At 33.7% G+C, this 14,025-nt stretch overlaps 1 protein-coding gene across 1 annotated transcript in view; it reads left to right on the top strand.

The window, feature by feature from the left end:
- Positions 1-14,025, top strand: part of PIGK (phosphatidylinositol glycan anchor biosynthesis class K) — a 132,027-nt gene that overhangs the window by 72,211 nt on the left and 45,791 nt on the right. The window contains exon 10 of the mRNA XM_082686617.1: positions 12,824-12,908. Coding sequence (XP_082542743.1) covers positions 12,824-12,908 — 85 coding nt within the window. The remainder of the gene's footprint in view (positions 1-12,823; positions 12,909-14,025) is intronic.

The following is a 14,025-nucleotide window of genomic DNA, read 5'->3' as shown; positions in this document are numbered from 1 at the left end:
GCAGGCCCTTTTATCTCTGAGACACAAAGTATATAAAAGCCCATTGCTGAATAGTGGCTCCCAGTAGGCAGCTCCACTTTCCTCAGTGATAGGAAAATCTGTTGAGGAGTATGTATAAGAAGCTAAAATCCAAGGGGTAAGTAAATGTGGAAGGTGAGGCTCCCCTAAATGATAATTCCTGATATTAGAAATCTAGAGTTTTGAATTAGAATGGCTTTCTGTGAGAGTAAGGACAAAAAGCAGTGGGTCTATTTGTGAGTAGTTAGGCTCAAGAAAATAACTCAGCTTAAAATTGATTTCCCAGCTAAACTATGGTTAAAGAATGAACAAAGAATAAGAACATTTTCAAACATATAGAAACTGAGAGTATTTTGAATCAATACACATAAACAATATCTAAAGCAGATGTGCTTCTTGAAGAAGGCCAAGGAGCTGGAGAAGTCAGAGTGGAAGGAAGAATGCTGAGCTTATTGATTAGTAAAAATGGTAGGAGATTTAACAAAAATTGAGTATGTTTTATCATTATGATGACAATAATGATGACAATTGGGTAAATAAGATAAATCAAAGCACTAATATATTTAACAATAATAATACGTAAGGAGAGGAGAAAGTGATGGGTTTTAAAGTATTCTGAGGTTTTTTTCAAGGGGGAGAAGAGTAGTAAGTTTTAATAGCTTTAGATAGTAAGGTAGGTATGCATTTTACTTTGAGAATGACCACTAAATTAATAGAAATAGAGGAAATAAGATAAGAGTACAGAAGAAGAAATGGAATTTAAAAAATCAATTAAGCTGCAAAGGAGTGGAAGGTGAAACAAGAGAAGACCAGAAAAATAGAAATTACAAAGTAAGAAAACAAATAATTACAGTTATGCTGCTTATAAGAATACATTTAAATAAATGAGTTTTAGTTAAAAACAGATCATAGTATTAGGATAAAAACAACTCTAACTACAGGCAGAAAATATAATGACATTAAATATCTGAAAATAAAAGAATTACTGGGCAACTGCTAACAAAAAAAACCTTACATTTATGTAAATATCAGAAAAATAGACTTAAGGAAAAGGCATTTGCAAGCATAAAGAGGGTAACTAATGGTTAAAAGTTTAACTCATTAGGGAGAACATATTAACTGCAATACCTAATAACAGAACTATAATATTTTTTAAATTTACATAAAGAATTTTATAAACTCACCATTGTAAAAGATTTTCAGTATCACATTATCAGAAACCTTTTTTCAGAAATTGATAAAAAACATTTCCCCAAATGTTTTTAAATTAGAATATGAACAACATGATTAATAAGCTTGATCTGGTAGATTCAACAGTTAGAGAGTAAACATTCTTCTCAAGCCCAAATGTAATATTTTAAAAAATTGACCCATGGGGGCGCCTGGGTGGTTCAGTTGTTAAGTGTCTGCCTTTGGCTCTGGTCTTAAACCCAGGTTTCTGGGATGGAGCCCCGCATTGGGCTCCCTGCTTTGTGGGAAGCCTGCTTCTCCCTCTTCCACTGCCCCCTGCGTGTGTTCCCTCTCTCACTGTGTCTCTTTGTCAAATAAATAAATAAAATCTTAAAAAAAAAAAAAAATTGACCCATAGTTGGTCAAACAAGCATTCTTAAAAACTATAAAGTGTTAGAATCTTATGAACTTTTTTTTTCTGATCACCACATCATTGTTACAATCAATAGCAAAAAAATGATTGTTTAAAATATATATCTGTGGAAGTTCTAAAACACATTTTGAGTAATTTTTAGAATAAATAAAATGTCAGTGGATATTTTAAAAACTCTTAGAAATGAGTAATAATGAAAATACTAAACATCAAAAGTAGTAGGATACAGTTTCTGATTCTGGATAGGATGAAGTAATTTGCAACAGCCTTATGTGATCCCACCAAGAACAACTAGAAAAGATAGACAAAATAACATTTTTAAAAGATTTTATTTATTAATTTGACAAAGAGAGCTAGTGAGAGAGGGAATACAAGCAGCGGAAGCAGGAGAAGGAGAAGCAGGCTTCCCGCCAAGCAGGGAGCCTGATGTGGGGCTTGATCCCAGGATGCATGTTAGGATCATACCTGAGCCAAAGGCAGATGCTTAACAACTGAGCCACCCAGGCGCCCCCCAAAATAACATTTTTAAAGACATCAGAGAAGTACAGAAGCAATGAGGACCAAGAAGCTAAAAATCCAGATTTGGGAAAACTTCTCAGAGGTGACCTCAAAATCTGTAGCTACTTTTAGAAGTTGGGTCATTGCTTGTAGACAGAGAAATCAGTGGAATTTTTGGTGATTGTGTGAGGCTAGAGTAACACAGTTGTCGTTCAAGCACAAAACCAGTTTCCCTTTTAAGATATTTGCCTCAGTCACATGACCAGTTTCCCTTTCAAAATATTTGCCAAATTCTGAAACTGAAGGAAAGCTGTTGCTCAGCAGGAAACCCCTGAAAACCAGGGCTGAATTTACTAGTCTTGTAATTCGGAGGAAATAAAGGTCTTCAGGGTGAGAATTCCCTAAGAACATACCAACTGAGGATTGCCAGTTATGGGGACGGTGCCTTTACACACAATTTGTAATTATTTTTCCTTTTGGGTATACTTACTGATTCTAGATGCAGCAAGAACAGAAATTGGCAAACTATAGCCCATTTGCCTTACCTGGCCTGCTGCCTATTTTTGTAAATAAAGTTTTATCAGAAAATAGCCATATTTGTTCCTTCATTCGTTTAGATATTGTCTATAGCTGCTTTCATGCTTTAAATGGCAAAGTTGGGTAGTTGTGACAGAGATTGTATGGCCCAAAAGCCTAAAATATTCTCTGGCCCTTTACAGGAAAAAGTTGTTCACCTCTGCACTGGAGAAATCTGGCTGGGTTTGGTCTCTGATAAGGGTCGCTAATGGGGACAGTGAACATTGTTGTACAACTTTCGGCAGTTTGGTGAGCCTAGTGTGCCTAATTCTGAAGCTACACAGGACAACAGGACAAAAATCTAAACCAGAAACCTTTGAAAAGCATAGTGGCATTTTCTGCAATCCATCTGTATTGAGGTGACAAAGACCTGCAGGCTTCAGTTTGAACATTGAAGGTCCTTATCATAAGAATGAGGGCAAATTAAAGGTAAATGAGTCTTACTAAAATTGTAAGGCAGTCGGAATTCAGTTCCGTCTCTCTGGTTGAATGGAAGTGATCAGACCCTCACTCTCTAGCTGCCTAGTAGAGGAAAGTGTGGATCTTTACAGATGGGAAATAGGATTGTCAATAGGTTTTTAATTTTTTATTTTTCAATATATAATTTCCTATGTACAATCAATGAGAAATTACTGGATACATACTAGACAGTATATTATAACCATTTACCAAGAGTAAAACAAAAATAAAACATGATAGAGAAGTGGACCAAGAAGTGATCCAGAACTTGGAGTTAGTAGATAAGAATCTTGTAAGTTCATATTAAATAAATCATGTTTTGTTCAAGAAAAAAGGGAAAAATTCTTGAAAACAGATGAAAAGTTAAGGAAATACCAGAGAATATGAATATATCTAAAACAATGCAGTGAATATTCTAGATGTGAAAAAGGTAGTATCTGAACTAAAGAATTCAGTGAATGGCTTAATGTCAAATTGGATGCATCAGAAAATAGGATTAGTGTGCCTGAAGACAATTCAACAGAAAATATCCAAACTGAAGCAGAGAAAGAAGTAAACAAAAAAGATAGTCAGAAGCAGTAGATTCATTATAATATATTATGTATAGTGTCTTACACTGGAGGACAGATTGAAAATAGAAAAGATTCAATAGTTAGAGATAATGAGCAAAACTAATGAAATACATCAAAACACATTCAGCTAATTCTGCTAACCCTAAGCTGGATGAACCACAACTTGGCACATCGTAGAATGCTGGAAAATCATAGAGAAAAATCTTTAAAGTCCACCAGAGAAGAAAAGACATGTTACCTTTGATACTGACATAAACAGTAGAAACCAAAGACAATAGAATAACATGTTTAAAGTGCTAAAAGGAAGAAAACTTCTAATCTATAATTCCATACACAGCAAAAATATCTTTCAAAAATGAAGGTGAAATAAGATGCTTTCAGACAGATAAAACAGGATTTGTTGCCAATGCACCTGAACTAAAATAAAAATAAATGGAGTTCTTCAGCCAGAAATGAAATGATTTTAAAGGGAAACACAGAAACTCAGTAAGGAGTGAAGAGAAATAGAATAGGTAAGTGTATCATTTATAATAATCACATATTGATGAGACAAAATAAAAAGATTTTGTTGAGTTAAAAAATATATGTAGAATTAAAATATATAACAATAATGCAAAACAGATAAGTGGAAGTGTAAAATACTATTCTTACTGGAGAAATGGTAAATGTAAACAGTTTGATTAGACTAACAAGTCAAAGTTAGGTGTTCTGATATACAAGGTAACTGCTAAAATGATAAATATATGTTTCATTACCACATTAAAAGAGGAAAAAAAGGACTAATAAGATATTTGGTTAATTCAAAAGAAGAAAGGAAGGAAAAGAACATCAAATAGATGGGAAATAGAAAATAGATAGTAGTTATAAATCCAGCTATATCAGTTAAGAAATTAAATATAATTAGACCAAATACCTCATTTGAAAGAATAGGTGGTCATACTAAATTAAAAACAAAACCCCCAAATGAGAAGTTTTCAATAGAAGGGCACAAAAGTCACTTGGAATGTGGCTAAAGTAATATTTAGAGGGGATTTAGGAAAAAGTCAGTAAAAGAAATGAGTTAACTCTTCAAGTAAAGAAACAAACTTACTCTTTTTTTCCACCCAATTGTAAAACATATATACCCTCTCCCAACAAACTGCCAGCAAACAGTAGGCTTAAATGGTTTTTCCTTCTGACATCTACCAAAGACACGTTGAGTTGACATTTATGAACAGAATAAAAAGAAAATCAAGCATGCTACCTCACTCATTCAGTGGAACTAGTTACTTTTAAAACCAAAACTAGATAAGAAGAGTATGAAAAAAGTATAGAGCCAGTCTCGCCTATGATCACAAATGTATAAATCTTTAATAAAATTTAATTCCAGTACATTTTAAATAAAAATACTTCCTGACCAAATAGAAGTTCTTAAAATTGCAGTGATGGTTTAGGCTTATCATTACACTAAATGATAATTATTTTGTAATTGTTTCAGTAGATACACAGAAAACATTGGACTGAAATTAATCAATCAATAATGATGAAAAGCAACATGGCTTAGAAATAAAAGGGAGCTGCCTTGACTTTATAACGGCCATGTATCTAAAGCCAACAACAAATATTATACTTAAGATTAATCTTTATTTATTTATTATTTTTAAAAAGATTTTATTTTATTTTGAGAGAGAGAGCGAGTGAGAGGGAGAAAGAGACTCCCTGCTGAGCAGGGAGCCTAACACGGTGCTCAGTCCCCGAACTCTGGAACCATGACCTGAGCAGAAGGCAAATGCTTAACCAGCTGAGCTACCTAGGTGGCCCAAGACTGAATCTTTAGAAGCATCTCCGTGCAATTCAGACAAGATAAGGATGCATGCTATAATTTCATCAATTCATCACTGTACAAGAAGTCCCAACTAATGCAAAGAAGACAAGGGGACAAGGGAAAAGTTAGGAGATACAAGTATCAGGAAGAGACAAAATTTCCCTGTTTTTTTTTAACAGAACATGTAATAGAAAATCTAAGAGAATCTACCATTTCATAATTATTAAACTTAGTAAGAGTAGAGAAATAGGAATAGGGAAAGATGTCATGGTACCCAAAGCATAGCAAATTTTAAAAGATTGATAAAGTCTATTATCATATTAATAGTATATGATATTAATATACTATTAATATATTAATAATTAATAGTGCATGTAATTAATAGTATATTATATTAATTAATATTAAGGTGATTAATAGTACATGATATTGATAATATAATATATGAATATCATATATATGATATTATCATATCATATATATTAGATAAAGTCTAATTATAAAATTAAAATATATACAGTAAAAGTAAACAAAGTTAAGAGGAAGTGAGTGAAATTATTTGCAACACGTATGTCAAAGAATTCTGTCCAAATTATATATATAAATCTGCACAATGATTTAAAAAAGAAAAAAGACAAGCCAATAGAAAAATGACCTAAAGAAATATATTTGGAAAACAGGAAAGATTTTTTTTTTCAGTGACCATTTAGATGTGTTTTTTAAAAATAAGTATAAATTAAAACAATGAGATACTGTTGTAGAAAATTCAGAGGTAATGATGGAGGGAAATGGAAATGTACACATTTCTGGGGCCAGCATAAATTGATCCAGTCCCTTTGGATAGCAATCTGGTTGTTTCTAGCAAAATTTAAAATGTGTGTAGTTATGACCTAGCAAATCCATCTTATAAATTATTACTCCAGAATAGGCACTGGCAAACTTTTCCTATAAAGGACCAGATACTAAATATCTTAACCTTTTTAGGTCATACAGTCTCAGTTGCAAATGCTCTGCTGTTATAGTGCAAAAGCAGTCACAGATAATATAGTAACAGATGAATGTCTGGTTCAAATAACTATAGATGCTAATGACCAAATTTTATATGTTTCATTTGTCCTGAAATAGTTTTCTTTTTTAATTTATTTTTCAACCATTAAAATATGTACAAACCGTTCTTAGGTTATAGCACATACAGAAACAGGTGACATCCCAAATTTGGCCCATGGACTGTAGTTTTCATGTGTTGTAGAACATCTCTTGCACATGTAGACAAAGCCTAGAAGGATGTTTATTGCAACATTATTTCTAATAATATATAATTGAAAGCAAATGTCCATTAATATTGGAATATCTAAGTAAAATGGAGCATTTTTATATTATGCCATATACCTATTAACAGGAAAAAACTAGGTTGATAATCACATTGATGTGCTTGGATTTCAAAAACAATATTAAATGAAAAAAGCAAGTGGCACAGTTTTACATAGAATATAATTTATTAATGAAACTGTAGATATTCTACATACTTTTCATGCATCACAGGTATTTATGCAATAGCAAAATAAAATGGCTAGAATAATACACATATAACTGCACTTATGTGTACCTAATGGAGTGCCTACTACAGGGTAAGTGCTCACTAATTTTGACAGGCTCCCTCTGACTACCTTCATGCTGCTATTTTATAATTATTTTTGACTCTACAAAGGTAATTGCTTATGTGTATACAAGTTAGCTGGTTTTGTGAACTTTTGGAAAGCCTGCCTACAGCTTCTACCAGACAAGAGATTACTCCTGAAGTCCCAAACTAGAGCTTGGTTTTCAGGGGTTTTGTTAAAACTGCTTGATGGAGTTGCTCAGGAAGATACTCTTTTTTAACTGGTGTGTGCATTTTTATACCATACTGCAAGCTGCAGTAAACTAAGATGCATTTCAACAGTTGGACCATAAGTTAAGGGAGCTTAGTTCTCTTGGGAGTTAACTCTCTGGTTTTTGTACCTCAAATTATGTATCCTTCCCCCGGCTCATCTTCTTCCTTGTGCTTCTTCAAAGTAAGTGATAGTCAAGGTTATGTTTTATTATCTTCTTACACAAGTTTTTAGTTTGATAATTATAAGATTGATGATGCTGCAAGTTTGGGAGGGGAATCTCATTTCAAGGAAGATGATACATTAGATTGTTATCTCATGGTATAACCAGTATTCACCAAAATAATCTTCAATGACTCTTGGGAACTTTCTGGAGTTGTAATAGCATTTTGTGTTTGTCTCTATTAACCAATACATTTGAGTTTCTTTTCTCACTTCTTTAAACTTTTAGGAATGTCGTAGGGCCAAGATTTGTCAAGTGTATTTGTACAACAATATATGTTGTCAATTGTATAAATGCTTGGGCATTTTTTAAAATACAGTTTTGGAGTGGAAATTTTTCCATCTTTTTTGGAAAAACAGAATTGTATTAAGAAATTGATTTTGTTTCTTTTATACTTCTAGTTTCAAGTAATGACTTCGAGTTATCATGTTTAAGAGACTACACAAACTTTGGCTAGCTTCCTGTTTTTGATACGTTTTGAGAATTTCTTCTTAGTGATTTTGAATTACTGTAGATGATGTGTCTTGAATTATTTATTAATCTCCTAAACTTTTAGTTTGTACTTGGCACAACACAGTGTCTCTGCTTTCTTCTTTTTTGTCGGGCGTATTTCCTATGTTTGAAAAGGTGCCTTGGTGTTCTGCTCACAATAAGCTTTGTTATGTTATATACAAATAATCTAATCTCAATAGAGCAATAAAGAATAAAAATCTTGCCTGTTTCTGAATCAAAGATGTATGGACACAGTAAGTAATTTTACAGTGTATTTCAGGAGTGCTTGGATAGCACAGAAAGATTTTTGAGGGCACAGTGACAGAATTAAAGAACACAAGAGATGAGGGGTTGTAAAGACCAACTTAACAGGTGTCAGAATTTTGCCAGGAGTATTTTATTTAGCTATGCAGAGAACTTGGATAATATTTGGTTTGAGATGGTAGCATCACTGTATTGGATCCAAAACCCTTTTATAGTATAAACAAATTCCACTTACTGTGGTTTTCTACAAAAACAGTTAAAAAAAAATAGTCAAGTAAAAAAGGAATGCACAGATTTTCCACATAGAAGTTATTTAGAAAGATCTTAGTTAAAGATCTTGGGAAAAGATAATAGAAAAATTACATCCTATTAGGAGGTACTCAAAATATTAAATAAAAGGAATTCTAGGATGGCTTTAAGAAAGAGAACCTTACCATATTGCAAGAGAAAAATTCCCAGTTTCCTTAGGATGGCAGCCATATATATATATATATATATATATATATATATATATATATATTAACATTTATAGTTTTCTCCTTTTCTGAATTACTGTAAGCATGAACTACTTGATCAGAGGCCTGGCCTCTGGATTTGGGAGATGGGGCTTAGAAAGTGTGGCTGACCTTAGGTGACAATTTGAGAAAAGCACTCATTCTGAGAGAATGGAAGATATCTTACAAGGGATGGGAATGGGGGTTCCTTTGGAGGCTTGGTGGTAAAAGAAAGAAAGAAAGAAAGAGCTGAAGAGAAGGGTCCAAAGGAAATAAGATCGTTTTTTTTAAAGATTTATGTATTTATTTATTTATTTGACAGACAGAGACCACAAGTAGGCAGAGAGGCAGGGGAGGGGAGTGGTGGGTAGGGGGGGAAGCAGGCTCCCTGCTGAGCAGAGAGCCGGATGCAGGGATGCAGGGCTCCATCCCAGAACCCTGGGATCATGACCTGAGCCAAAGGCAGAGGCTTAACCCACTGAGCCACGCAGGCATCCCGGAAATAAGATAAAGTTTTTTTTTTTTTTTTTTTAAGATTTTATTTATTTATTTGACAGAGAGAAATCACAAGTAGATGGAGAGGCAGACAGAGAGAGAGGGGGAAGCAGGCTCTCTGCTGAGCAGAGAGCCCGATGTGGGACTCGATCCCAGGACTCTGAGATCATGACCCGAGCCGAAGGCAGCAGCTCAATCCACTGAGCCACCCAGGCGCCCCAAGATAAAGTTTTTAAAAAGACAAATTATTCCCACCACCACAACCACCACAAAAAGTACCATTTTTAAAGTAATCTACACTTCACTGTAGCCACAGAGGAGGGTGCTCTTGAACTGAGAAACCTAATAAGCCACCTGATCTCTCTTCTTATCACAAGGTAACTTGCGATCGCTGATTCTGGAGAAAACCAATACAAATAATCTTCAACAGAAAAAGAAGCCAGGATCTGCACAAAATTGCTATAAGAAAACAAAATTTAAATAACACCTTCTAAACATACACACACATAAGCACACACACACACAGGGGGTTAAGGAGAGAGAGAGAGTATGACAGGAAAAATAAAAACAGAAAGGAAAAGCCATAAAGTGAGAAACCTGAAACACAACACTCAAACATGCATAACCTATATTAAACAAGCAATTGTATTATGAAAGGACACTATGAATTGGAGTTCCAAAACTCACAATTGAAATGGACAAACAACAGATGTATGAAACAGGAGCTGATTGAACTCTGGAAGGAAATCGACAGAAAAAGACAAAAATCATTTCAGAAATGAAAACTAAATTACAAGGTACCCAAGGGAAGATAGATATTACCAGAAGTTCAGTAAGAGACGTAAAGAAGAGAAATGAAAAAGAGTCAAGAAAATGAAACTGAAATAAGAGAGCTGAAAGGATCAAAGAGAGAATGATAGAGAAAATTCAATATATTTAGTTGAAGAACTGAAACTAGAAAAACAAATGGAAAATGAACAGACATAACATTTAAAATAATAAACTTTTCTGAAATAAAAGGGGATCTTCGTCTCCAGCTTGAAAAGGGTCCTGTGTGCCTGGGAGAATTGATCTAGAAGAACTGACTTAGCTATATCCTATGTCTGAGTATTAGAAGTTAAAAGGTTAAAAGGGCATGCAGGCCTCCAAGCCGAAACATGAAAATAAGTTTAAAATTTTAAATACATTAAAAATGAAAATAACTAAAATTGAAAGAAAATCAGCTTTGATACCACACTTCTAGCACATATAAAGTAAGAAAATGATAGGCATTTTTAAGAAATTCAAAATGAGAAATAATTGTAATTTATTATGAAAACACTACATAAGCAAAAAAACCCTAAGTCCATAGTGATAAGTGATACAAAGATTACTTGTGAATTATACTTAGAGTGGCTTTTTAAAAATGTCCTGTAGTTATTAAGAAAATTTTCAAACCTACCCTTGGTTGATGCTTGCTAATGTATTTAGATGTAACTGTCATGATATCTGCAACTTACTTTCATATGTTTCAGAAAACAAATAAAACAACAACAACAAAAAATATAACAGTGTGTCTGGAATTTTTCATACTAACCATTTGGCATTTTTAAAACGTCACTCAAGGGGCACCTTGGGTGTCTTAGTTAGGAATTATGCTCAGGTCTAGGGGCGCCTGGGTGGCTCAGTGGGTTAAGCCGCTGCGTTTGACTCAGGTCATGATCTCAGGGTCCTGGGATCGAGTCCTGCATCGAGTTCTCTGCTCAGCAGGGAGCCTGCTTCCTCCTCTCTCTGCCTGCCTCTCTGCCTACTTTGATCTCTGTCAAATAATAAATAAAACCTTAAAAAAAAAAAGGACAAAATTTTGCCGATGATTTAAGAGCTTAAAGAACCTCTTAACTAGGTAAAAGAAAGCAGAATGGTGGTTGCTAGAGGTAAAGGTGGGGAGAAGAGAGGGTTACTGTTTAAATGGTAGTTTCAGTATTAAAAGATGAAAAAAGCTCTGGAATAGACAGTGATGATCATTCATAATAATTACACTGGATATTAAAAATGGTTAAAATGGTAAATTTTATTTTACATATATGTTATGGGTTGAACTGTGTCCCCTCCACAAATCATATGTTGAGAGAGTACCTCAGAATATGAGTTAGAATAGGGTATGTAAAGAGGTAATTAAGGTTAAGTGAGGTCACTGGCGTAGGCCTTAATCCCATGTGATAATATCCTTATCCTCCCTGCTTGAGCAGAGAGCCCGATGTGGGGCTTGATCCCAGGACCCTGGGATCATGACCTGAGCTGAAGGCAGAGGCTTTAACCCACTGAGCCATCCAGGTGCCCCTGTCCTTGTTTATCTGCCTTTTTTCTGGAGAGTTTCCACATTTCTCATCAACCCATTCCTTAATTGCAGCCCTAGAGACTTAGGCCAGTCTTGTTTGGTTAGTTTTCAAGACAAATTAAGGCTTCTGTTTTTAAAATTTGACTTTTAAATCAATAAGTTCCTGTGTAATTTACAGAAAAAGATGGGTAAAAGAGGCTTAAATATGTTTAGGTGTATTGTTTTAAAATCTAATGGTTATTTCCTACTTCAAAAAATTTTAATAATTTTTAAAAAAACATTTTTTTCTAATTGTCTTCATTTGGGGAGATTTTATTCTTAGACTGTGTACTGTGTACACTTACTGTGTACTGTGTACTCTGTGTACTTACTGTGTACTGTATTTTCTGTATTATGTCATTGCTGCATCTCATTGTAAATGTAGATATTAAAGAAAATACTTTTCATATAACATCTCTCAGTTATTGTTGTCTTCATTTTCATATATTCATTTAGCAAACATTTATTGAGTATTATATAGTGAACATTGGTTATACAAGAAAGAATAAGACACGATTTCTATCTTCAGGGAGGTGAAAAATTTATCTAGACAGGTTTAAATCATGTTTGAAAGAGGAGTAAATAAAGAAGGAATTGGTGGTTGGTCCCAACAGGAAACGGAATGGGGAGCATCAGAGAGGCAAGGCGCTGCAAGGCCCACTGGCAGGCAGCCGGTGGTTGGATGTGGCTGAAGCAATAGACTGGTACATAGAGAAGGAGTTGCTAGAGATGGAGGTTGAACGTGGTTGGAGCCAGGTTTTGAAGACCTTTAAATACTGTATTAAAAAGTACAGCCTATAAACAGGGAATTCTTAAATATTTTAAGGCACAGATTAAAAGACAGGATCTGAGAATATTAGATGATATTAGCTAATCTTATTCCATAGTAATTAGAGGCATTCTGAATGTACTTAGAGATATGTCATGTAAAAATTATCAATAGGTGGTTTTTCATAGATTTTGATAAATACTGATTATTTCAGAAACATTAAATATAGAATTTTTAATAGTTTTCATATCGGTCATATTTAAATATTTGCCATATTTAAAAATACTATTTACCTGAGCCGCGTGTTTTTAAATTCTTTTTTTTTTTTTCAGATATGAGAAGGACTGGATGAATGAGGAACTAATGGAACCACTGAAATATGCTGAACAACTTCCTGTAGCTCAGATAATACACCAGGTTTGCTTCCCCCATTTTATTCTTTTGAAAGAAACAAGAGTTTTGATCTTTGAAAAGTAATTGCCTTTGTTAGGTTTTTCAAAATCAATATGGTATAGCTGAAAGGCATTCCAGGCCATCCATGCCTTTTTAGACTCCACCTATCACAGTTGGAAGTCTCAAAGCACAGTATTAAAAGGCTACTTGCTGTGCATCATGGAATTCTTACTTATATAAAACACAGGGTAAGATCAGAATTATTTTTGTTCATTACTTAACAACAAGACTTAATTTCAGAAAACTTTCATTTGAACCACTGTAGCACTTGTTAGTGACAAGGGAAAATAGCTGAAAAATTGTCATTTCTTGTAATTTTTTTGAGTAGCTAAAATAAGAAAACAATCTTTCCTTATTTCTTTCACCCTACCCCATTATCAACTCTTGTAAAGTGTAATTCTAAATGTCATGTGGGCAGGGTTTTTTTTTTTTTCATTTCCAGTTATAATGTCTCTATCATCCATTCTGCATAACTGTAATTTTAGAGAAGGCAATGTGGTAGATATTTAAACTAAGTCTAAACTAAGATTTTATATAAATTTTATATAAATAAATAAATAAATAAATAAATATATATATATATATATATATATATATATTCTGGCTCTGCCCTGGCCAGAATCTGAGAATTTAAATGCTCTATTGACAAGAGTCATGGCCTTCAGAACTGTCAGATTTTTCAGAATCTATAGATTATAGAAAATATTAAAAGCCCTTAAATATCAGAATATGTCAGAATTTTAGGTGATTGTTAATTATTATCATGACTCTTTCCAATGTCTTTGTCAACGAAAAAGATTTTGATTTAGCGGATTTGATTAGAAGAAGTTCTGGTTTGAGAAACAGGTTTTTACTTTAAAATGTTGGCTATGTAGATCTTTTCATTGACATTGAAATTTAATATTAAATTCTATGAGAAATAACAAAAAAAATATGACCAGAAATTTGCTGCTTTGGGAAGCCTATCTGTGTTTGATAATCAGGTCCAGTTTATATGTCAGGAATTCCCTAGTGTTGTCAGAGCTTAAATGACCTAACAGCCTGCAAATGTCACATTTAAAATTCTGTCTTCATGCCTGAC

Source organism: Mustela nivalis (assembly GCF_964662115.1).
Source record: "Mustela nivalis genome assembly, chromosome: 10".
Taxonomy (NCBI): domain Eukaryota; kingdom Metazoa; phylum Chordata; class Mammalia; order Carnivora; family Mustelidae; genus Mustela; species Mustela nivalis.
Note: the sequence above shows the minus strand (reverse complement) of the source record. Positions and strands in the feature narration are given on the sequence as shown.